The 22503-nt window shown below is 40.5% G+C and overlaps 2 protein-coding genes across 2 annotated transcripts; both read right to left on the minus strand.

Moving 5' to 3' along the window:
• LOC121712020 (G-protein coupled receptor family C group 6 member A-like) lies at nucleotides 1-5640 on the minus strand. Its single transcript, XM_042095927.1, has 8 exons — nucleotides 5385-5640; nucleotides 4968-5259; nucleotides 4560-4874; nucleotides 3759-3899; nucleotides 3299-3613; nucleotides 2222-2437; nucleotides 2001-2118; nucleotides 1-1460 (listed from the first exon to the last, which is right to left on the minus strand). The coding sequence occupies exons 1-8, from the start codon at nucleotides 5573-5575 to the stop codon at nucleotides 271-273; spliced, it is 2778 nt and encodes a 925-aa protein (XP_041951861.1). The 5' UTR covers nucleotides 5576-5640; the 3' UTR covers nucleotides 1-270.
• Nucleotides 5641-9515: 3875 nt separating this feature from the next.
• LOC121711185 (G-protein coupled receptor family C group 6 member A-like) lies at nucleotides 9516-18033 on the minus strand. Its single transcript, XM_042094548.1, is given in 7 exon segments — nucleotides 9516-10388; nucleotides 10391-10825; nucleotides 11273-11390; nucleotides 11494-11707; nucleotides 11900-11931; nucleotides 17396-17746; nucleotides 17873-18033. Coding segments are annotated over 7 exon segments (1785 nt in total). The 5' UTR covers nucleotides 18008-18033; the 3' UTR covers nucleotides 9516-9888.
• Nucleotides 18034-22503: the final 4470 nt, after the last annotated feature.

The following is a 22503-nucleotide window of genomic DNA, read 5'->3' on the forward strand; positions in this document are numbered from 1 at the left end:
AAAGTATTAATCAGTCAGTTTATTCCAAAAGTACATATTTTATAACAGCACCTGGTTAAATGTAAAAACCATGTTCCATGTAATTTTTCAAATATTCACACAAATAAAAGTTTAGGGCCAATTTGTTTAGTAAAAAGTTTACTACATGTCTTATAAATAAAAAGGTTAGAAAAAACACACATTTTATCATATGAAACTGTTTTGACATGATTATCATGAAAAATAATGTTGACAAATATCATCAGACGGTACACAAGCAACACCTCACACTTACATGGATTGGCTTCTATGCCTCTCTTGTACTGTCAGGTCTAAGTCAGTGGGACCCTCAGACACTCCTGTGACAAACACAGAGTCAGCGCGACTTAGGTTCAGGGAAGGGTCTTCTGCTGATGGTAATGTTGACTGGGATGAAGTAGAGGACAGGGAGGTACTGGCCGGCCTAAACACTGAATCTATTGACTCCAATGACCTCAATATGGGAAACATTAAGCTCAAGGTGTCTGTCTTTGAGCCTTCGGTGATAAGATCGTCATCCATAGAGGCATGCTTTCTGGTCTGAGTGAAGTTGAGCAGGCGTGCTCTCATTCGTTCCGTTGTGCGTTTGCCCCAAATAGCTCGGTAGCACTTGGGTACGAAGAGGCAGAATATGATGCCATAGTTAGAAACCAAAATGGCGGAGGCCTGTACGATGGGCCGTGACTCGTTCTTGGTGATGTAGATGGGAATGAAGCAGAGCCACACAAACAGGTGGATGAGCATGCTGAAGATGATGACACCCGTCTCGTTGAAGTCTTGAGGGACCCTCCTCCCTTTGAAGGCCAGCAGGAAGCAGATGAAAGCCAACAGAGCCACGTAGATATGCATCACCACAAACCCCACTTTGGAGCCCTCGCTGCACTGCAGAATATGCTCCATGCTCTGGTTGGATGGGGGGGTCGGGTCCACATGTGGGGTGTCAAAGATCAGCCAGAAAAGGCAAATGAGCCCTTGAACAGAGGTCACCAGGGCCATAACAATCAGGGGTTTGTAGAGCCTGTTCAGACGATCGCGTCTTATGGGATCAAAAGCCATGAATGCCAGGAACGTGCGGAAGGCTTTGACCAAGATGCAGGAGACACAGAGGGTGAAGCCCAAGGCGTACATCATCTGCTGGGCCCGGCAGAGGTGGATGCTGGGTTCGTCCATAAATAGCACCACACTTCCAAAACTCACAGCTAAACCAACCATGATGAAGCAAGACATGAGATAATTGGCGGACTTGATAATTAAGCTGTGCCGATGGATGGTGAAACAGACAAAGGCTGTTATGAGAAGCAGGAGCCCAAGGCCCACTCCCACCAGGGTAGCAATGGGTAATGGTTCAGACCACTGCAGATATTTTTTAGTACGAGGTTCACATTTACTCCATCCCCTCAGGGACCAAGTGCCATTGGGGCACACGTAGCAGTCATCTTGGTCTGAAAAGAAAAACACGTATCCAAAGCTTGAGACAGATATTCAAAGGAATTTCACATTATACAGATAACTTACATCTCAGTTCAGAACATGGCAGAAGTTGAAGAACAGCTATTTTCCGAGGCTCTCAACTTTCCCATTACTCTCCTTTCACAATGCATGTGCTGTATACCACTACATTTACAAATTTTACTATATTGAAGTCTTGCACTCAGGTAATTGCTCGTTTACTCATGAATTGCAACATTTACTCTAAAACAGAGTTAGACTGAGTCATAAGCAATCCCAGTCAATCAACATAGTGTTTCAGAGGCATGGAAGTCTGTAATTCAATTGACTGTTCACCCAAAATATTAACAGCTTTACACAAAACTGAAATCAAATTACAGAGTGCACCTTTTAAAACATGAATATCATTTCTCTTTATTACAAAAATATAAAAACATAATGAAAAAGTAATTGTCATCTCTGTAACTGTTGGGTTGGAAGTGACGCACACTATTCAACACAACGCAGGTTACATCAGCGACTTCAAAACCTACCATAGCTATCAGAGTAGGTCCCTTCAACACAGAAGATGCAGCTGTAGCAGCAGGAAATATTCGACACCTTCTTGAATGTGCCATTAGGACATGATGGTGTGCACTGAGATACAGGTAACTGTTGGGTTGGAAGTCATGCACACTATTAGAGCACAACTGCAGTAACAACAAACAACATGCACAAGAGACAGCTTCCTTGGTTGAATTGTGTTGGTACTTACTGTGCTGTTGAGGGTCGAAGTCCACATGATATTTTTCTCTGTGATGACAACTTTTCCCTGTGGTAAAGCGAATCTCCCAAATACTTTAGCCTGTCTAATCTCACCATCGGGCACCAACATGACAACATCATAACCATCTTCAAAGTCACCATTTGTGTCGAAGAACTTTCTCTCACCGTCAAGGGTAAAATTCACCTTGTGGAGCTTCTCAACAAGCTGAAAAATAAGGGAACAGGTCAAATGAAGAACACAGTCTGTGCATCTCTTTCTCTCTGTCCCTCAGACAGTCTGTCTGTATTCCATGCGCACACATATGTAAGGGTCATTGACAAATAAGACTTAAAAATGTCAAAATAATCTTTAAAAATGGACAGAATGCGTTTAAAGTTGGAAGACTGTGTTTAAACAAGTCTTAATGGCTGTGCAACATTTACAGGGCTTTTAATACATTTTCAGACTGTATTTGCAATTTCACCACCCAAAAATTGTCAGGTGGCGCAGCCAGGGTTGTAGTGGAGGCTAAACAAAAGTAAACACAGTTTATCCACTGAAATGTCAGAAATAGACTTTATCCACCTCTTATTAGAGTTTATCCACCTCTCAAAAGAGTTTATTCACCAATTGCAACTTTTAACATTCACAAATCACACTGTATTATCCGCTTTCACAATATGTGCACTCATCAACACTAGGAACCATAATGTTCTAAACATTGGACAGTAACCTCCACCATCATTAAACATGTTCTGTATGCCCTTTTATAAAAATCTGATACCTCCTGGCAGTCCACCTTACCGAATTCACAGAATTCATAGTTTGACCACCTCTTATGTTACCACTACACCACTGGGCGCAACCAAACGTTTCTAACATTTCTCTCTCTCTATATATATATATATATATAGAAATAGGGGAATATAGGCTACTGTTCGAGAAAGTTCTGCCTATTTCGTTTCTGGGACTGACACGGCCCACTGTGTGATATGCTGCATTGTGTGCTTCGTGACAATAAACCAGTTCATGAAACTCTGGCTCATAGTGAAATGCTACAGTATATAAACCTTATTACCATATTACCTTATATGGAAGGAAATCAGTTTCTCCTGGACAGAAGGTTTCATTACATCCAAGTAGTTCTCTCAGAGCATGGGCTATGCTCCAAACAGCCACCCTTTCACCATAGACCACTGGGAGGTCGACATTCCTCACTAGTTGGTCAGCACTTGGCTTCCTGCAATCTTCTGAGGAATCAGGGTCGCAGTCTGAATACAGCTGGTTGTACTCTTTAATTAAATCATTTTTCACGCCTGGACGGACTGTTAGCTTCTGCAAGTAGTCTTTAAACCCATCGATGGTTCCTGTGACAAAATTTAACCCCAGAATGTCTCCAACCTTTAAAAGGAAATATGAAAACATTTTCTAATCAGAATTTTCATACATGTTTGCTCAAAGAGAGAACAGAGTTTGTGATGCTCTTGTTAGAATGGTCGTTAACAGTGTTCATTGGAACAATGTATACTGCCAGCACTCCACCCACCTTGTTTATGTCCTGCACGGTTGTCACAACTCCAGACCTAGACCAAGCATCACTGGCGATCCAAACCCGAGAGCTGTTGGTGCGGATCATCTCCTCAAACAGCATCTTCACAAGCTCTGGCCTTAGGATCACCATCACCACCTAGCAAAAATGTATATTTCTAGCAAATTACTTCACACAAGGCCTTTCAACAATTTACTAAAACGTCTTGAAAAAGTGTGAAATTAAAGGAACCGTATGTAAGATTGTGGCTGAAACTGGTACTACAATCACTTTCAAATTACTGTAGAGCAGTGTATTCCCTCCCCCTCCCCCCTGACTGGCAGAGCTGGCAACCCGGACGCTGAAACATTACTTACTTTGTGATTAGTAGATAGGAGGAGGGTGGCGCATCAGGCCAAAACACAACATGACAACATCAACATCAATTGAGGGCTGCAACTGCACTTTTTAAATGGCAATATCCTAGCCGGACTACTGTTGTCAGTGATATAAGTATTTGAAATGAACATGATTTCTTAATGTCTAGTGACATATCATGGCCATTTTATGATTCATTGAAATACATTTCTTACATACGGTTCCTTTAAAGGTATCAAAACTTAACAGTAAATTTGTTCAAAAAAAAAATGAAGCCAATCCATGACTTTGTACTTTGTATATCAGGGGTGCGTTTCCCAAATCCATAGTTGCTAACCTGGTTGGCAATGGGAAATTGCATTGCAACCAACAAAGTTCGTAATCACTTAGTAACTATGGTTTTGGGAAGCGCGCCCCAGTGTAAGTCCCTCCCATCGCTACCTGTGCTTCAGGTGAGTCCCGTATCTGCTTTGCCACCTCTTTGATGCGCTGTTGATGCTCATGGTCCAGGTAGTATGGAATGACCTCCTCATAGGCCACACACACCCCAGCCTCTTCTGCACTCTTCAGGAAACTCTGGTGGACTCCCCTGCCGTAGTCGTCATCCATGGAGACCAGGCCAACCCAGTTCCAATCAAAGTGACTTATGAGCTGCGCCAAGGCCTTGGTCTGGTGCACATCGCTGGGGATCACTCGGAAGAAGCTTGGGAACTGCAGCAAATTGCTCAGCACAACCGCAGAGGCCGTTGTGCTGATCTGAAGGGCAGATAAAAAAAACAAATTGGGTATTCATACATAATCAACACATGTACAGCACAAGTAGATATGTAGATTCATGCTTTTTCTCACTTGAGGGATGAGATAAACGCTGAGAAGTCTGGCCACTGGGATGGTCAACAGAGAGTATCGCTCCCCAAGGATGATCTTAACCTTTGGACGGAACTCAGAGTAGTCATCCAGGACAGGCAAAGAGCCGTTGGTTGACAGCAAGTGTTCCACACAGTGGAGAGCTTTGGTGGCGTCTGCACATGGGTCACACACGGTATATCCAAGTCGAACACCAGGAAGGAAGCCTGAGTCATTGATGCTGTCAATGGTGTAGATGGCAGCCAGCATTCGGACGAAGGGAAGAAGGTCAAAACTGTCAGGAAAAATAATATATCAAAGATTAGATCAAAAATGGCAGGTAAAAATCTTAAAGAAACAGCCAAGAAAGGGATTCTCTAAATATGCTTTCCAGGGGCGCACCCATGGCTCTATACTTACTTGCTGCAGGTGAACTCCGATGGCCGAACGCGGTCCTGGAGATTGTCGACTGTGGTGTGAGCCGAGGTGAGCATCCCTATGATAATGTCTCCATCTGCGTGGACAAGACACTGGGAGCTGTTCTCATCTGTCTGAACAAGCGCTGCCCATAACGCCAAGCTGAGGAGATGGAACCACATAGTGCGCTGCATGCAATGGGCTGGGAGACTGAGAAACTGAGACTAATGACAGTTCTTTCTGTCCTGGTTTCCTATATAGGCAAGAAGGAGGACTCTTGTTTATGACTGTGGGTGGTGTCTTTACAGGTAGCAGATTACAATTTCTGGGAATGTACACTTGAATGACAAACAACTGCATTCCACAGATGATGCCGAGCGAGTTTCTAAACACATGTATAGCTTAGGGGAAATTCCATGGGAAATTATGTTTTTTGTAACATCCATAACGCCAATAAAATGTGATGATATAGTATGATGTAAATGATTACATGAGATTTGAGTATTTGCTATTTTTGGCTGAAGAATGTACATAAGAAAAAATGCACAAAAAATGAATGTTATCATTCACATCATTCAAATGCCAAGGATATGTGACAAAAAGTCCATTTTCCGTGGAATTGCCCTAAAAGTAGATGGGATGTTTGGAAGTAATAAGGAAATGTTTACTTTAATTGTAAAGATGTTGATAGTGGCAAATTCACTTTTCACTGCATGAAAATACAGTGAAAATATGTAATTTGTTCAAAAGCAAAAAACTACAGTTCACTCAGAACTTAAAAAGAACTGGAGAAATTTTCTTGGGTAAAGTTTGATGCAGTATGCTGTGACAAAGAGCGTCTGACACGTGATAGTTTTACAGTTGAGAGGAGACCTTAGCTGGTCTCTTTTAATTATGTCTTAAAGGGAAACTGGGCAGGATTTCCCCCTCTGCTCATTATGCTATTTCAAACTGTGGGAAAAGGTAACGATAAAGCACATGGATTTGTTTACAAGCTAGAGAACAGTTAGTATAAGTTTGGCAGAACTATGTGGATGTTACAAGGTAAGAAACACGAATTAAAACAAGTTTCTTGTTTCTCATTTCTCTTTTCGGGACGGTAGTCTCAATGTTGCAAGGTTGGTTTTCCGCCTGGTCACCTGAAAGTCACCATTTTCACCAGAACAGGTCATTTAATCTGGTTTCCTATCGGCAAAGAGGAGGACTCTTGTTTATGATAATGACTGTGGGTGGTGTCTTTACACGTAGCAGATTACTATTTTGGGGGATGTAAACCTGTTGAATGAAAAACAAAACACATTCCACAGATGATGACAAGTGTGTTTCTAAACACATGTAGAGTTTATAGGTAGATGAGGATGATTGGAAGTTATAGGGAAATGTTTACTTTTATTGTAAAGTTGTTGTCAAATATGTATTTTGTTCAAAAGCAAAAAAAGCACAGTTCACTCAGACTTTTTTTCAAGTACAGTAGGCATTCACATGTTCTGCATGGTCTTAAAAAGCACAGGGGAAATTCCCTTGGGGAAAGTTCGATGTAGTATGCCGTGACAATAAGACGTCTGACACATGAGAGGTTAATTACACCAATCTGATCAAAATAAGGGCAGTTCACACCAGAACGAAAACTATGAAGATAACTATTATAACAATAAAAGCATCCACATGACCAACGATAAGGAAAGTCTCTCCTCATGTTGATGAATGTGATGGTTAAAATTTGATGGATTCTGATTGGCTGTCAGCTTTTTTTTATTATGACCGCCGCTAGCGAAGCTAACGAACCAAATTTTATGTGTATGATTGACCTGATTCTCTGGGGGTATGCCAAGTTTCGTAGAATTTTATCCATGGGGGGGGTCTAAAAAAAAATTTGGTTTTTAGTGACTGTACACTCATTGGCCTGTAGATGGCGGTGCACACATATACACATGCACACACACACAGGCACCCACATACTATCGGTATTAGAACGGCCGATACATAATTACAAATTCAGTAGGATTAAAAGAAAGCCAAAAAAGAAATATTCATCATCATCATCATGGCTGCATTTCCAGTATTGGCGATAAGTAGTCGTTTGTCCACTAGATGGCGCATAAGGTGTCATTGTTTGGATACTTCACACACACGTGCTTTTTAATTTCACAGACTACAACTACCAAGCTGGAATCAAAGCACATCGATTCCCCTCTCACACCCTGCACGCACTTAAAACGAAATAAACAGGCGTCTCAGTCTCACGCATGTATAGGCAAAGCTGTATCAGACCGGTGTAACGTTGGTAAATCTTCCATTGCACAGAATGATTTTTGTAGCATGTGCAACAAATGACAGTCGAAAGATAGGCTACAATTACAGTGCTGCTATCAATTTGCTTGGTATAACCGCATTTATAGTTTTCTACAAATGCAATCAATCAAATTGGCCTCCATCACTCAACCAACGCTAACGGTAACATTACCTAGGTCCTTATTGATATTATAAGATTAACGTACCTGCAGTAAAAACCAAGCATGTCCGATAAACATCCTCAGATTTATTTCGGCTTCAAGAAGAAATGGGAATTACATTTCATGTGAACATCGTCCTATCCTTATTAGACATTCTCTGCGGTAAACTACAGTCCTTGTAGGAAGCGTCCATTGTTTTTCCAACCCACTGTTAACTTCCAACAAAATTACGTCTCACTGCAACGATGCGCCATCTAGTGGACAACTACTTATCGCCAATACTGGAAATGCAGCCATGATGATGATGATGAATATATTTATTTTTTGGCTTTCTTTTAATCCTACTGAATTTGTAATTATGTATCGGCCGTTCTAATACCGATAGTATGTGGGTGCCTGTGTGTGTGTGCATGTGTATATGTGTGCACCGCCATCTACAGGCCAATGAGTGTACAGTCACTAAATGTACACATAACCTAATTTTAAATGTACACATAACCTCCGGGGACGAAACGAAAATTTTCCGTAAAAGTCTAGTGGGGCTACATACCCAATCCCTATATGACCGTTTCGCTAGCTTCGCTAGCGGCAGTCATAATAAATAACATTATGCTGATACCTTTTGCTTTTCCCAAATACAATGTAGCCTACAGGTGTAAGTGACCTTTCATCAATCCAGTTGCAATGGATGAACTGTGATGAACTGCCCTACTTGTGATTGTTTAGAGATTTTAAAGGTTTTATAACAATGCTACATCTTCTTTGGCTACAATCTATTCACCTTTTCAGCACCAGTAGGCTACTTTCTGTGCAGCCGCACACACACACACTCAGGCATGCCAAAGCATACACAAGCATACACTAAAGTTTCAAGAGTGGGGGATGGAGTAAAAATATGGAGACAAATTGAAGTGTGATTTATTTTCGCGGAACAGATGTACAGGACTGAGCGGCGGTCATATTTTGTACCGCTATGCGGTACATCTAGTTATTATTTATATACTTTTTGCCTTCATGACGACAGGACAGTGAAGAGACTGACAGGAAGCAAATGGGAGAGAGAGATGGTTGGACTCGAACCCGGGGCCTCAAGGGTACAGGCACTGTAGCTGTCAGCTTTTTATTGTTCTCAAAATCGCTCTGAAAGTTATTCTGAACAATATTGTTCTTCATGTCATTATCGTTATAGTTTATGTGTGTATGTCATCATTCATGCATTCTGCCCTGTGGCTCCAATCTGCTACGACCTGCTAATGGGCTATCCGGTGTAGGGCTTGCTGGTGCAGGGGTTAGCAATGTAGCTTACAACATTGGAGACGCAGATTGGGCATGCTGTTGCCTCACAAATGCAATGTTCAGGCTCTCCATGGACCTCATTCATTGCTGCTTGCAGCTATATTTGATAGTGTTAGTGTTCAGTTGTTTCAAAATCTTCCGGTAAAAAATACATTTTTGGACACATCATTGTCAGAAATGGTGTTAATAATGTTGGGCCTCTGGGTATGTGGAATCAGGGATGAAAGGTTTTGTACGAGGATAAACTTCTTCTATTTTGAGATTCTGTCCATTCAAAGAATGCCAGCCACAAAGGATGAAATAAGCTGTTGCAATAACATGTTCCCTCCTCCACCGTCCTTGGTCATGTAATTTAGCATTAGGGAATAAAAACTTGAATACAAAGTATTAATTAGTCAGTTTATTGCAAAAGTACATATTTTATAAATTAAATGTAAAATCCATGTTCCACGTAATTTTTCAAACATTCACACAAATAAAAGTTTAGGGCCACTTTATTTAGTAAGATGTTTACTACATGCATTATAAATTCCAAAAGTTTAGAAAAAAAAAACATATTTTATCATATGAAACTGTTTTGACATGATTATCATGAAAAACAATGTTGACAAATATCATCAGACGGTTCACAAACAACATCTCACGCTTACATGGATTGGCTTCTATACTAACAAAACAATGTTGACAAATATCATCAGACGCTACACAAACAACATCTCACGGTTACATGGATTGGCTTCTATGTCTCTGTTGTACTGTCATACATCGTCATCTATAGGGGCGTGGTTTCTGATCTGAATGAAGTTGAGCAGGCGTGCTCTCATTTGCTCCATTGTGTGTTTGCCCCAAATAGCTCGGTAGCACTTGGGTACGAAGAGGCAGAATATGATGCCATAGTTAGAAACCAAAATGGCGGAGGCCTGTACGATGGGCCGTGACTCGTTCTTGGTGATGTAGATGGGAATGAAGCAGAGCCACACAAACAGGTGGATGAGCATGCTGAAGATGATGACACCCGTCTCGTTGAAGTCTTGAGGGACCCTCCTCCCTTTGAAGGCCAGCAGGAAGCAGATGAAAGCCAACAGAGCCACGTAGCCATGCATCACCACAAACCCCACTTTGGAGCCCTCGCTGCACTGCAGAATATGCTCCATGCTCTGGTTGGATGGGGGGGTCGGGTCCACATGTGGGGTGTCAAAGATCAGCCAGAAAAGGCAAATGAGCCCTTGAACAGAGGTCACCAGGGCCATAACAATCAGGGTTTGTAGAGCCTGTCGAGACGATCGCGTCTTATGGGATCAAAAGCCATGAATGCCAGGAACGTGCGGAAGGCTTTGACCAAGATGCAGGAGACACAGAGGGTGAAGCTCAAGGCGTACATGATCTGCTGGGCCCGGCAGAGGTGGATGCTGGGTTCGTCCATAAATAGCACCACACTTCCAAAACTCACCGCTAAACCAACCATCATGAAGCAAGACATGAGATAATTGGCAGACCTGATAATTAAGCTGTGCCGATGGATGGTGAAACAGACAAAGGCTGTTATGAGAAGCAGGAGCCCAAGGCCTACTCCCACCAGGGTAGCAACGGGTAATGGTTCAGACCACTGCAGATATTTTTTAGTGCGAGGTTCACATTTACTCCATCCCCTCAGGGACCAAGTGTCATTGGGGCACATGTGGCAGTCATCTTGGTCTGAAAAGAAAAACACGTATCCAGAGCTTGAGACAGATATTCAAAGGGATTTCACAATATACAGATAACTTACATCTTACAGAACAGCTATTTTCCGAGGCTCTCAACTTTCCCATTACTCTCCTTTCACAATGCATGTGCTGTATACCACTACATTTACACATTTTACTATATTGAAGTCATGCACTCAGGTAATTTCTCGTTAACTCATTAATTGCAGCGTTTACTCTAAAACAGAGTTAGACTGAGTCATAAGCAATCCCAATCAAATAACACAGTGTTTCAGAGGCATGGAAGTCCGTAATTCAATTGACCAAATAATAACAGCTTTACACAAAACTGAAATCAAATTACAGAGTGCACCTTTTAAAACATAAATATCATATCTCTTTATTACAAAAACATAAAAACATAATGTTATCTCAGAGACTTAAATTCAAAATCTACCATAGCTGTCAGAGTAGGTCCCTTCAGCACAGAGGATGCAGCTGTAGCAGCAGGAAATATTCGACACCTTCTTGAATGTGCCATTAAGACATGATGGTGTGCACTGAGATACAGGTAACTGTTGGGTTGGAAGTGATGCACACTATTAGAGCACAACTGCAGTAACAACAAACAACATGCACAAGAGACAGCTTCCTTGGTTGAATTGTGTTGGTACTTACTGTGCTGTTGAGGGTCGAAGTCCACATGATATTTTTCTCTGTGATGACAACTTTTCCCTGTGGTAAAGCGAATCTCCCAAATACTTTAGCCTGTCTAATCTCACCAGCGGGTACCAACATGACAACATCATAACCATCTTCAAAGTCACCGTTTTTGTCGAAGAACTTTCTCTCACCGTCAAGGGTAAAAATCCTCGTAGAGCTTCTCAATAAGCTGAAAAATAAGGGAACAGGTCAAATGAAGCACACAGTCTCTGCATCTCTTTCTCTCTGTCCTTCAGTCAGTCTGTCTGTATTCCATGCACACACATATTATCTCATTGAGTGCCATGCGTTGAGTGCCAAAAACGTAATATTACGTTTTTAGCTTTTTTTTTAAATGACGAAACTAGACACTCTAACACACCTTATATGTGATTTTGGGAACTCTGTGATTAATGGAAATGAAATATATGATGATCGAAAACTCATGAAAACGCACAATCTGGACATTTTATCTGGACATTTGATCATAACTCGGTTGCCGCTTTGGGTCGAATCAGTGACGCATGTCAGGTCAAAACCAGGCCATTTTCGTGGGTCTATCACTAGGTGGCAGTCTCGCCAGGTCTCGCTGATCACTTCCCGGAAAGTTTACACAAGTAAGTAACAGGCAACACTTCATATTTCATGAAAGACGTTATATCTCCATTTCTAGAAAAAAACAGCAATTTTGATGAAAACTAGCCACTGTTTAGCTTGGGATTTCTCAGGAACAGAGGCGTGTAGAAATACACGGTTTGCACCCACCGAGAGCTTAAAGTCTCACCTTTTAAACGACCCATTGTATGTGTTCATAGCTATAACACAGAATATGCTGTGACAATGGTCTAGATTGCTGGCACTCTAGGACAAAGCTCCCGAAAACAGCCTGGCATTCAATGAGTTATGTAAGGGTCATTGACAAATAAGACTTAAAAATGTGTTTTCAAAATAATCTTTAAAAATGGACAGAATGCGTTTAAAGTTGGAAGACTGTGTTTAAACAAGTCTTAATGGCTGTACAACATTTACAGGGCTTTTAATACATTTTCACTGTATTTGCAATTTCACCACCCAAAAAGGTGGCACAACCAGGGTTGTAGTGGAGGCTAAACAAAAGTAAACACAGTTTATCCACCTCTGAAATTTCAGAAATAGAGTTTATCCACCTCTTATTAGAGTTTATCCACCTCTCAAAAGAGTTTATTCACCAATTGCAACTTTTAACATTAAACAATTATACTGTATTGTATTATCCACTTTCACAATATGTGCACTCATCAACACTAGGAACCATAATGTTATAAACATTGGACAATAACCTCCACTATCATCAAACATGTTCTGAATGCCTTTTTATAAAAATCTGATACCTCCTGGCAGTCCACCTTACAGAATTCACAGAATTCATAGTTTACCCACCTCTTATGTACCTATTCATGTTTCTAATAGATTCTCCCCCTTAGCTAGTCCCGAGAAACCTGCTACTCTGGTCATTGGCGCTTCTACTATACGAAACGTGATGCTAGCGACTCCATCGGCCATAGTAAAATCGATATCTGGGGCCAGAGCTAACGACATCGAATCAAATTTGAAAGTGCTGGCTAAAGCTAATCGTAAATACTTGAAAATAGTCATCCACACCAGCACTAATGATGTCCGATTGCGTCAATCTGAGATCACCATACAAAACTTTATCTCCGTGTGCAGGTTTGCGCAACAGATGTCTGACTCTGTAACTTTCTCTGGACCCATACCCATTAAAAGAGGTGATGAAATGCTCAGCAGAATTTCGGACCTCAACCGATGGCTGTCAAAGTGGTGTGCCAATAACAATGTGGGCTTCATAGATAACTTTAGCTCCTTCTGGGGGAAACCTGGACTGTTGAAAAGAGACGGTATCCATCCCACATGGGAGGGTACTGCCCTCCTTTCAAAGAACATAGACCGTCACTTAACCGAGGCTAGTTCCTGACGAATCAGAGATCCAGGAAGCAGAGATAATGTCTTACACAGATCTCTGCCATCCTAACAGTCACCCAGGTATACAGGGCATACAAGGCCAAATAGAGAGGGTGTCTGTACCAAGACTGTCAACTCTTACTCGACCCACTAGGGGAATTATTCGTAGCAATCTTATTACGATAAAAACTTCTTTGGTTAAGCAAATTCCTCCAAAAATGCAACTTACACTTGCTTTACTTAATATTCGATCACTATCAAATAAAACTGCCTTGGTTAATGAAATTATTACTGACAATCATATAGATGTTATGTGCCTTACTGAAACCTGGCTTAAACCAGATGACCTACAACCTACTATTCCTCGCTGATCGAAGAAAACAAAAACAATGCAAAATTTCTCTTTACCACAATCTCCCGCCTGACGAAGAGCCACACCGAAGTAACCGAATCTATCCCTATTTGCCTAAACAGTAATGACTTCATGAACTTTTTCAATGACAAAATTGAAACAATTAGAGATAAGATTAATAACCAATCAGTCTCACCAATTATTCATACTCCATTGCTGAACGGTAGCGAAAACATAATTGAATCACAGATGAGACGAACAATGTTGAATTCATTTACACCTATCAACATATTAGACCTCACTTCCACAATCTTTTCATCAAAATCTACAACTAGTCTACTAGATCCTATTCCTACCTATCTTCTGAAGACTGCTCTCCCTTTCTTGGATAATGCTTTGCTCCAGATTATAAATAACTCACTGCTATCAGGGCATGTACCACAGTCGTTTAAGTTATCTGTTATTAAGCCATCCCTCAAAAAACCTACCCTTGACCCTAACAACCTGGCCAACTATAGGCCTATATCTAATATCCCTTTTTTGTCAAAAATACTAGAAAAAATAGTGTCGAAACAAATTGGTACCTTCTTGCATATGAATAAAATCCAAGAATTATCAGTCTGGTTTCAGAGCTCACCACAGTACTGAATCAGCCTTAGTTAAAGTTTTTAATACCTCCTCATCGCTGCCGATAATAGACATATTTCAATATTGGTCTTCCTGGACCTCAGTGCTGCCTTTGACACCATAGACCACAACATACTACTCCACAGGCTTGAACATTCGATGCATTAAAGACTCAGCACTCGCTTGGTTTAGATCATACCTTTCTAACCGCAGACAATTTGTACAGGTTCACAATAAACCGTCTACCCAGACTATGGTAAAATATGGGGTGCCTCAAGGCTCAGTACTAGGGCCCCTGTTATTTTCTCTCTATATTCTTCCTCTAGGCTCAGAAATTAGGAAACATGGCATTAAATTTAATTCTTATGCAGACGATACACAACTATACCTTTCCATAAAACCTGACGAATTAACTCCGTTAGCCAAACTTGACACATGTATACGAGACATAAAGACATGGATGACAAATAATTTCCTGCTTTTGAACTCCGATAAAACAGAAGTCATGGTTTTAGGTCCCAAAAAGATGAGGGATATCCTATCCTCATCACAGGCTACATTTACTGATCTTCGACTATCCTCATCCACAAGTGTTAAAAATCTAGGAGTTACAATTGACCAAGACCTATCACTAAGTAATCACATAAAACAGATTACCAAAGCTTCATTTTATCATTTAAGGAACATTTCAAAGATAAGGAAGTCTTTATCCTTACCAGACGCTGAGAAATTAATCCATGCTTTTGTCACCTCAAGGTTTGATTTTTGCAATGCTCTATACGCTGGCTGCAATAACACCTGTCTAAAGAGCTTATACAAAATGCAGCTGCTCGCACACTCACTAGAACTAAAAAATATGAACATATTTCCCCTATCCTGGCATCTCTATGCTGGCTGCCTGTTAAAAGTCGCATTGACTTCAAAATATTACTTCTAACATACAAAGCCATTAATGGCCAGGCACCAGAATAATTAAAGATCTCCTAGTCCCATATAACCCACCCAGACCGCTACGATCACAGAATACTGGCCTTCTTGTAATTCCAAGAATCTCAAAAACTACAGTAGGAGGCAGAGCTTTCAGCTATCGCGCACCCCTCCTCTGCAATAATCTGCCTTCCTCAATTCGACTAGCAGACAGCCTCCCTATTTTTAAATCTAGACTTAAAACATACCTCTTTACTGCCTCCCATAGTTAGGTATGGTGCGGTGTGGAACTTCACCCACCTCAGGGATTTTGGAATGGACCACCCTGCTGAGTCCTCGTGTGACTGGCACCCCAGTCGCGCGTGAGATGGTGGTCACTGACCATACCTGCACTGGTGTCGACTACCCCTCACCATGCCTTAGTTATGCTGCTATAGCATAGTGCTGTCATGGACTTTTCATGTGTCACGCCGTACAACCCCCCTCTTCTCCTCTCTTCCCTTCTCTCTCTCTCTCTCAACTCTCCCTCTCTTGCCTATTCTCACTATGGTATACTGTAACAATATATAGTACCACTGATTACTTATCGACATTAACCATTTTGACTTTCAGTAATACTAACCCACTCTACATCTCTCTTTCTTCCCCCTTACTGTACCTCATATCATCACCAGTCATCAACCATCCGTGTGTTGGCCCTCCTCTCACCTGAAGTCCCATCATCGACTGCCCTATTACTGTCCCCTTATCTGGATTCCTGGCCCGTACAGCCTAGTGACCCATCACCTGCCTATGACAACTCTACCCGGATTACTGGCCCGTCTGCCGACCCACCACATGCCCCTTGACAACTCCCTTCCCCTGGACTCCCTTCCCCTTGACAACCTTACTGTCCTGTACTGACCCTAGGCAGATGGGTACCCATGGGCCTCTCTCTTTCTTTTCTTTTCTTCCTTTCTTTCCTTTTTTCTCTGATTGCCTACATTCTGTAAAGCGCCATGATACATGTGTAATGTTTTGGCGCTCTATAAGCACAATAAATTTAATTGAATTGAAATTATGTTACCACTACACCACTGGGCTCAACCAAGCGTTTCTAAAAAAACACACTTCTTTTATTTTGACAAGTGTACCTGAGAGTGTCTACAATATTTAACACATTATTATTTTGTATTTGACATATCAATATTTGAGAGAGATTTACAAACTTTTCACTCATCAGTAAAGGTCACTTGGGGTCCTCTTGATGAGGCAATATCCTGTTTACTCCTTTCCTTCTTCAATTCAAAAGAAACGTTCTATAAATACGGTTGCACTGCCCTGACATTTCAGATATGCAAATTTCCAGACCAAAGTTTTTCAATTTCAATTTAAGAGCTATTAAACTAGTAAACTTTGTGTATTTGAAAGGTAAACATAAAAAGTTAACATACAATTTTAATTTCCTTACCTTTTAAATTCTATATTTAATACTTTTCATATAGTGTTAAAGGAATTATCCGGAGTAAAATGCACTTTAGATCAATTTACGGATGATTGGGAGTACATACGTTGAGTTGACATCAAAATCATGTCATTCGGATGTGTTTTGAGAAAGTTCGATTTTACCGTTTTTAGTCAAAACTCGTTAATTTGCTCGGATGGTTGCGCCACCTGACATTTTGAGAGTTGGAGATGACAAAACATAATATATATATATTTATGATAAACAGAAAATATTTTTACAGGTTTTATAGAATAAAATTATGCTTGTTATGAATCATTTAAAATTATTTTAAACCAAAGTAATAGACATTGAAACCTGCAGGCACATAATTGACCTCTGTGTAGTTGAGCATCACACCACTGCATAGTGTGTATTTACTAGTATAGAGCTCATACATTCCATGATTATATAGTAATGTAGCGACCGGCTGTCAATCAGGGAGTGCCCGCGCTATGCATAACCCCGGGCACGCTCATGGTTGGCAGCCTGGCGAGAGGGGGGCGGGACCCCCGGGGAATATAGGCTACTGTTCGAGAAAGTTCTGCTTCTTTCGGTTCTGGGCCTGTAGACCCAGGGAAATCAGTTTCTCCTGGACAGAAGGTTTCATTACATCCAAGTAGTTCTCTCAGAGCATGGGCTATGCTCCAAACAGCCACCCTCTCACCATAGACCACTGGGAGGTTGACGTTCCTCACTAGATGGTCAGCACTTGGCTTCCTGCAATCTTCAGAGGAATCAGGATCACAGTCTGAATACAGCTGGTTGTACTCTTTAATTAAATCATTTTTCACGCCTGGACGGACTGTTAGCTTCTGCAAGTAGTCTGTAAACCCATCAATGGTTCCTGTGACAAAATTTAACCCCAGAATGTCTCCAACCTTTAAAAGTAAATATGAAAACATTTTCTAATCAGAATTTTCATATATGTTTGCTCAAAGAGAGAACAGAGTTTGTAATGCTCTTGTTAGAATGATCGTTAACAGTGTTCATTGGACTCCACCCACCTTGTTTATGTCCTGCATGGTTGTCACAACTCCAGACCTAGACCAAGCATCACTGGCGATCCAAACCCGAGAGCTGTTGGTGCGGATCATCTCCTCAAACAGCATCTTCACAAGCTCTGGCCGAAGGATCACCATCACCACCTAGCAAAAATTTACAATCTCAATGGGCTGGCTGGTCTACCTTGCTCCATTCACAAGTGTAATGGACTAGTCTACCCTCCCCCCATTCTGAATGTGTATATATATATATAGTTATCTATATAATATATATATATTATCAAGATATTTTATTGACATTAAGACACTTTGGAAGTTACGCCTTTCGAAACTTCCCTCCAGCAAGTTTTTTAACTTTTTTAACTGGCACTCTTGCTGAGTGAGATGGGAGGAGTATGATCATCACACATCGGAATGCACCCTCCTCAGAATCCTCTGTTGGATTACCTGCTTTCGCTTTTTCCACTGAATGCATGTTATATAGCCAGTCATCTCAGATCCATTTCCTCCAAAGTGCAATGTGTGGTCTCAATACTCTCCCAGACCTCCATGACAATCTCCTGTGCAAGAGATTCCCTTTCCTAAAGGTATCAAAGAAGCCAGTGTCTCGTCAAGTTAAAGAGATGGGTGTGCAGATGGGGTGTGGTTGCACCCAGCACGTCGCATCCGGCGTGTCACACTCTGACCTGGAGGGAGTGGAGCTGATGGCGGACGGGGACATGAGGATGCTGGAGACAAACACACATGCTGTTCGGTTGGCCGGGACAGATGGTGGCTGCATGAGTCACATAATAAGACGAGGATTAATTCGTGCCATTTGCTCTACAGGGAGGCCAGACGGACATAAGGCTATATGATAGACGATGTTAGCTGAATAAAATAATTTACAGTGATCTTGAAGTTTTCTTTCTATTTTTCTTCAGTTTCTTTTCATTAAAAGACCTTCATAATTGAAAGCCATCCAACAAATACAGTTTGACCTCAGAATTTGTACAACTTGTTTGTTAGTACTGCCCCCTGTTGTTTGTCAGTGAACTATCATTTGCAATAATGGAAGACTACTAAAACCAGGACAAAGTTGGGTATGCTTTACACTCTTCTGTGTGTAAAGAAACTTCCGGTAGAATACCTGCAATGTACACAGAAATCGCATGAATAACTTTTCATATAAAAATGGCATCAATCCAATGACCTGCTGGAATGTCATTTTATTTAAGTACTGACATTGCATACTTTTTTTTTTGTTTTAGTATGTACATTTGTTTTATTTGTGTTGCTGTTGTTAATGAATGCTGAGTCTTGTCTGTGTTTTCTGTCTGTCTTTCATTCATAGAACTTGAAAACAAACATGGTTTATGTTCAAGATCTAACTGTAAACAGTTAGATAGATAGAATTCTATTCAGGGTTACAGCTCCCTCTTCAGACTATCTAATGTACACCACTCTATTCCCCTAATCTTGTATTAACCAACTGACAGTGCTAATGATATATGAATGTGAGAAGTGCAAACATGCTAAACTTACTGCACTATTATGTTAAGCATTTTAAAAGCCACTCTGACTCTGAAGTATAAGTGGGCGCTCTAATTCTTTAGAATCCATGAGGAACTTTTCATTCCTATGCCCCTTGCAGTAAAAATGTAAAAAAAAAGGGGGGGGGGGGGGTAAAGGTATGCCTATATATCTGCCTTACAAACCATTCACACTTGGGTGTCTATTGTAAGCTACTTCACAACTGAGATTTACAAACTTGCTTTTCTCACATCTTGCAAACATATTTTAATAACAAAAAAGAATGTCATGTTATGAATGTCATGCCATGTTATTTTGTGATACCAAAACTGATATCAGTTAACTGATTAAATTAACAATTTAGTTGACAATCAGTGCCAAAAATAGTATTGTTTTAATTGTTTGTTTATTTTGTTTTTGTTGTTAATTATAGCATTTAGTTAGCCTCTGTGGATCCAGATGAACCTGTTAGAACATTTGAACGCCCTGCAGGTTTGCACTGGCTTTCAATTCACCAAAAACCCAGGAACCAATCACAACTGCTTATCTGGTATGGGGCGGACTTTATACAATGACAGACAGAGGAAGATGATTTGCACTGCCAATGGCTGCTCTGATTGTGTCAGGAAGCCAGGCTTCCCCTATCTCATCCGACAATCCCTGTTATTATAAATAAAACATTTTATTTAATCGTTTTAAAGCAACACCAAAGAGTTTTTTTGTACCTTAAAATAATGTTTCCAAAATCGTTTCAGTGGTTCATCAACTTGTAACAGGGTGAACGGCACTTCTGCATTCGCTTCGCAGCCCTCTATCGGCTATAACCGCACTATGTAAGTTTGCCAGATCGGGTAGCGGATCTGTAGTTCGATGGAATGAGACATAAGAAACTACAAATTTGACTTGCGTTTGATGTCGCAATACATCGTACTTTCATAAATCATGCAACATACTGTATTCTACCTTGTCTGTGGACATTGTTATTTGCAAAGCCGGTGCTGGATAAACAAATAGCGTGCGTGCGACAGAGGGAAAGTTCTTTGGTGTTGCTTTAATTCTTGCTGTGCTTTCATCTCTTGTTTTTATTTAGTATTTCGCAATGAGTTAAACAGCACCTCAAAAATAGTATGTTGTGAAAGTGGTCCTTCGTCTCAAATTTATGAGAGAGAAAAAACACTTTTTCTGTCAAGGAACCACATTATTTTACACTTTGCAAGAATGTCATCACATCACACACCAGCAAAAGCAAATCTTTGAAACAATTGCATTGTGTCTAGTTTGCACAATACAGGTAGCTTGGGAACACCCAGATCTTCACATTTGTTCAATTGGGAGTGGGTCTGGAAAAGGTTCATTGACTTACAACTTCCAGCAGGGGCATAAATAGGAGTGAAATTAAACTTAAATTGGTACATTAAACTCTTACCATTTGCCCATGTGCGTGCATTTTGATGCAGAGGCACAGCATGGTACACACGTGTAATGAATGAATCCTGTTGTCAACTCAACTCTTATTGTGGATCTAGCAGTGAAGCTGTAAAGCCACCCTGTCTGGATGCTTCTCTGGATTTAGTAATAAATTTAGCTATTGTCATACATAATCATTTGTAAATAACATTGTGATCATTTATAAAGCACTTTGGGTCAACCCTGTTGCATAAAATGTGCTAAATAATTTGACTTAACTTGGATGCTTCTTCAGGATGTCAGTATGTCTCTGTGATTCTTTGGCAAAAAACGCTATTTTTTAAAAGTTTTTTAGTAGGTAGGTGTGTATGAATGTATTTTTCCAGTACATCCCCCTTAATTACATTCAATGTGAATCTTCATGAAAAGGAGGAAAGTGAGCTGTCAGAATCCAGCTCCAACTGGAATTGAACAGCAAATATTTATTTTAAACAAATGCACCTTTTTCAGATGAACTTCTTGATGATGAAGCTCTCATAGTGCTGATATATCCCTTTGATCTGTGTTGAATGTTATTTCTCTTAACAGGATTTATCTTGGTCAAACTATATCAGCCGCTTTGAGCTATCTGCTTTGTGAGGTTAGCGGAGTGATCACACATCAGAGTGCATTCTCAACAAAATCCTCTGTTCTCGCTGTCTCCATGAATTCATCAGATAACCAGCCTTCTGAAGTCTTTTTTCCTGATTAACTTAAATGCATTCAACCGCGTAATGAACAGTGGATAAGACTTTATGATCATCAGGAGGATGTCATCATGCCAAAAGAACAAAAACAACTTTCAAAATGTTTGAAAATCCCCCTCCTGTGAATGCATTATGCATATTACTGAGGCCAGGTTTCAACCATTCTTTGCAGCCTCTTTGTCCTGCATTCCTTAAAATTGTTCTCTGTTGTATATAAGTGTGAATACCTGGAATGAAATAAGGCTGGAAGTTCTATATCATAAAGATTAAAAACATTTCAATGAATACTAAAATAAGCCATGATCAAACCACAATTCCTTCCTGAGCAAAAGGTTATGTCATAACATTGCCATTCCAACTTTATTACACATTAATCCCTTACACGATATTATAATAACAATGATTTGTGTTCAGCCATTTGTAGTGGCTAAGTTCACCAGGACTGATTTGAGGAAGAAATATTTTATCTTACTGAAATGCTGGTGACTGACTAAGGGACATCTATTTTTGCATTTGTTTGATAAGATGGTCCTGGCCCATAGGGTTCTTCAGTAGCTTGTTGAGAGTAAGCTTTGGTTCATAGGAATATGGCTTTGAACTGCTCTGCTTTGAGATGAGTTACACACATTTTATGATCATTCTTAATATTCTGATTGATCAAAATGTTAAATAGCTTAGGTATACACATGCGATTCTGATGGCTTTTATGTAAAAGATATGACTGATGAACCATGAACCAAACCATTTCTAAAACTTCATATTACTAGTAACAATCTGTCAGAAAGATTACTGAACTCCTTTAACTTTTCAGCAATCAGATTCTAGTTGCTGTTAAGCACGCTTGCCTTGAGGGAACTTTAACCTTAGTGTTTTGAAGTAACCTAAAATAGCTGGGATAGGGTCAAAAGGACGACCCCCACAGACACAAATACAAGATGTCACTTTTTCCCCTTCCCTGTTACAAAACCC

This window comes from Alosa sapidissima, chromosome 6 (assembly GCF_018492685.1).
Source record: "Alosa sapidissima isolate fAloSap1 chromosome 6, fAloSap1.pri, whole genome shotgun sequence".
Taxonomy (NCBI): domain Eukaryota; kingdom Metazoa; phylum Chordata; class Actinopteri; order Clupeiformes; family Clupeidae; genus Alosa; species Alosa sapidissima.

Excerpts from the sequence above, each read along its gene's own strand:
- LOC121712020 (XM_042095927.1), bottom strand. The coding sequence starts at position 5,575 with ATGCAGCGCACTATGTGGTTCCATCTCCTCAGCTTGGCGTTATGGGCA. Across the intron at positions 4,875-4,967 it reads GCGTTTATCTCATCCCTCAA|ATCAGCACAACGGCCTCTGC; the intron begins GTGAGAAAAAGC and ends TCTGCCCTTCAG. Across the intron at positions 2,119-2,221 it reads CTTCGACCCTCAACAGCACA|TTACCTGTATCTCAGTGCAC; the intron begins GTAAGTACCAAC and ends CCAACCCAACAG.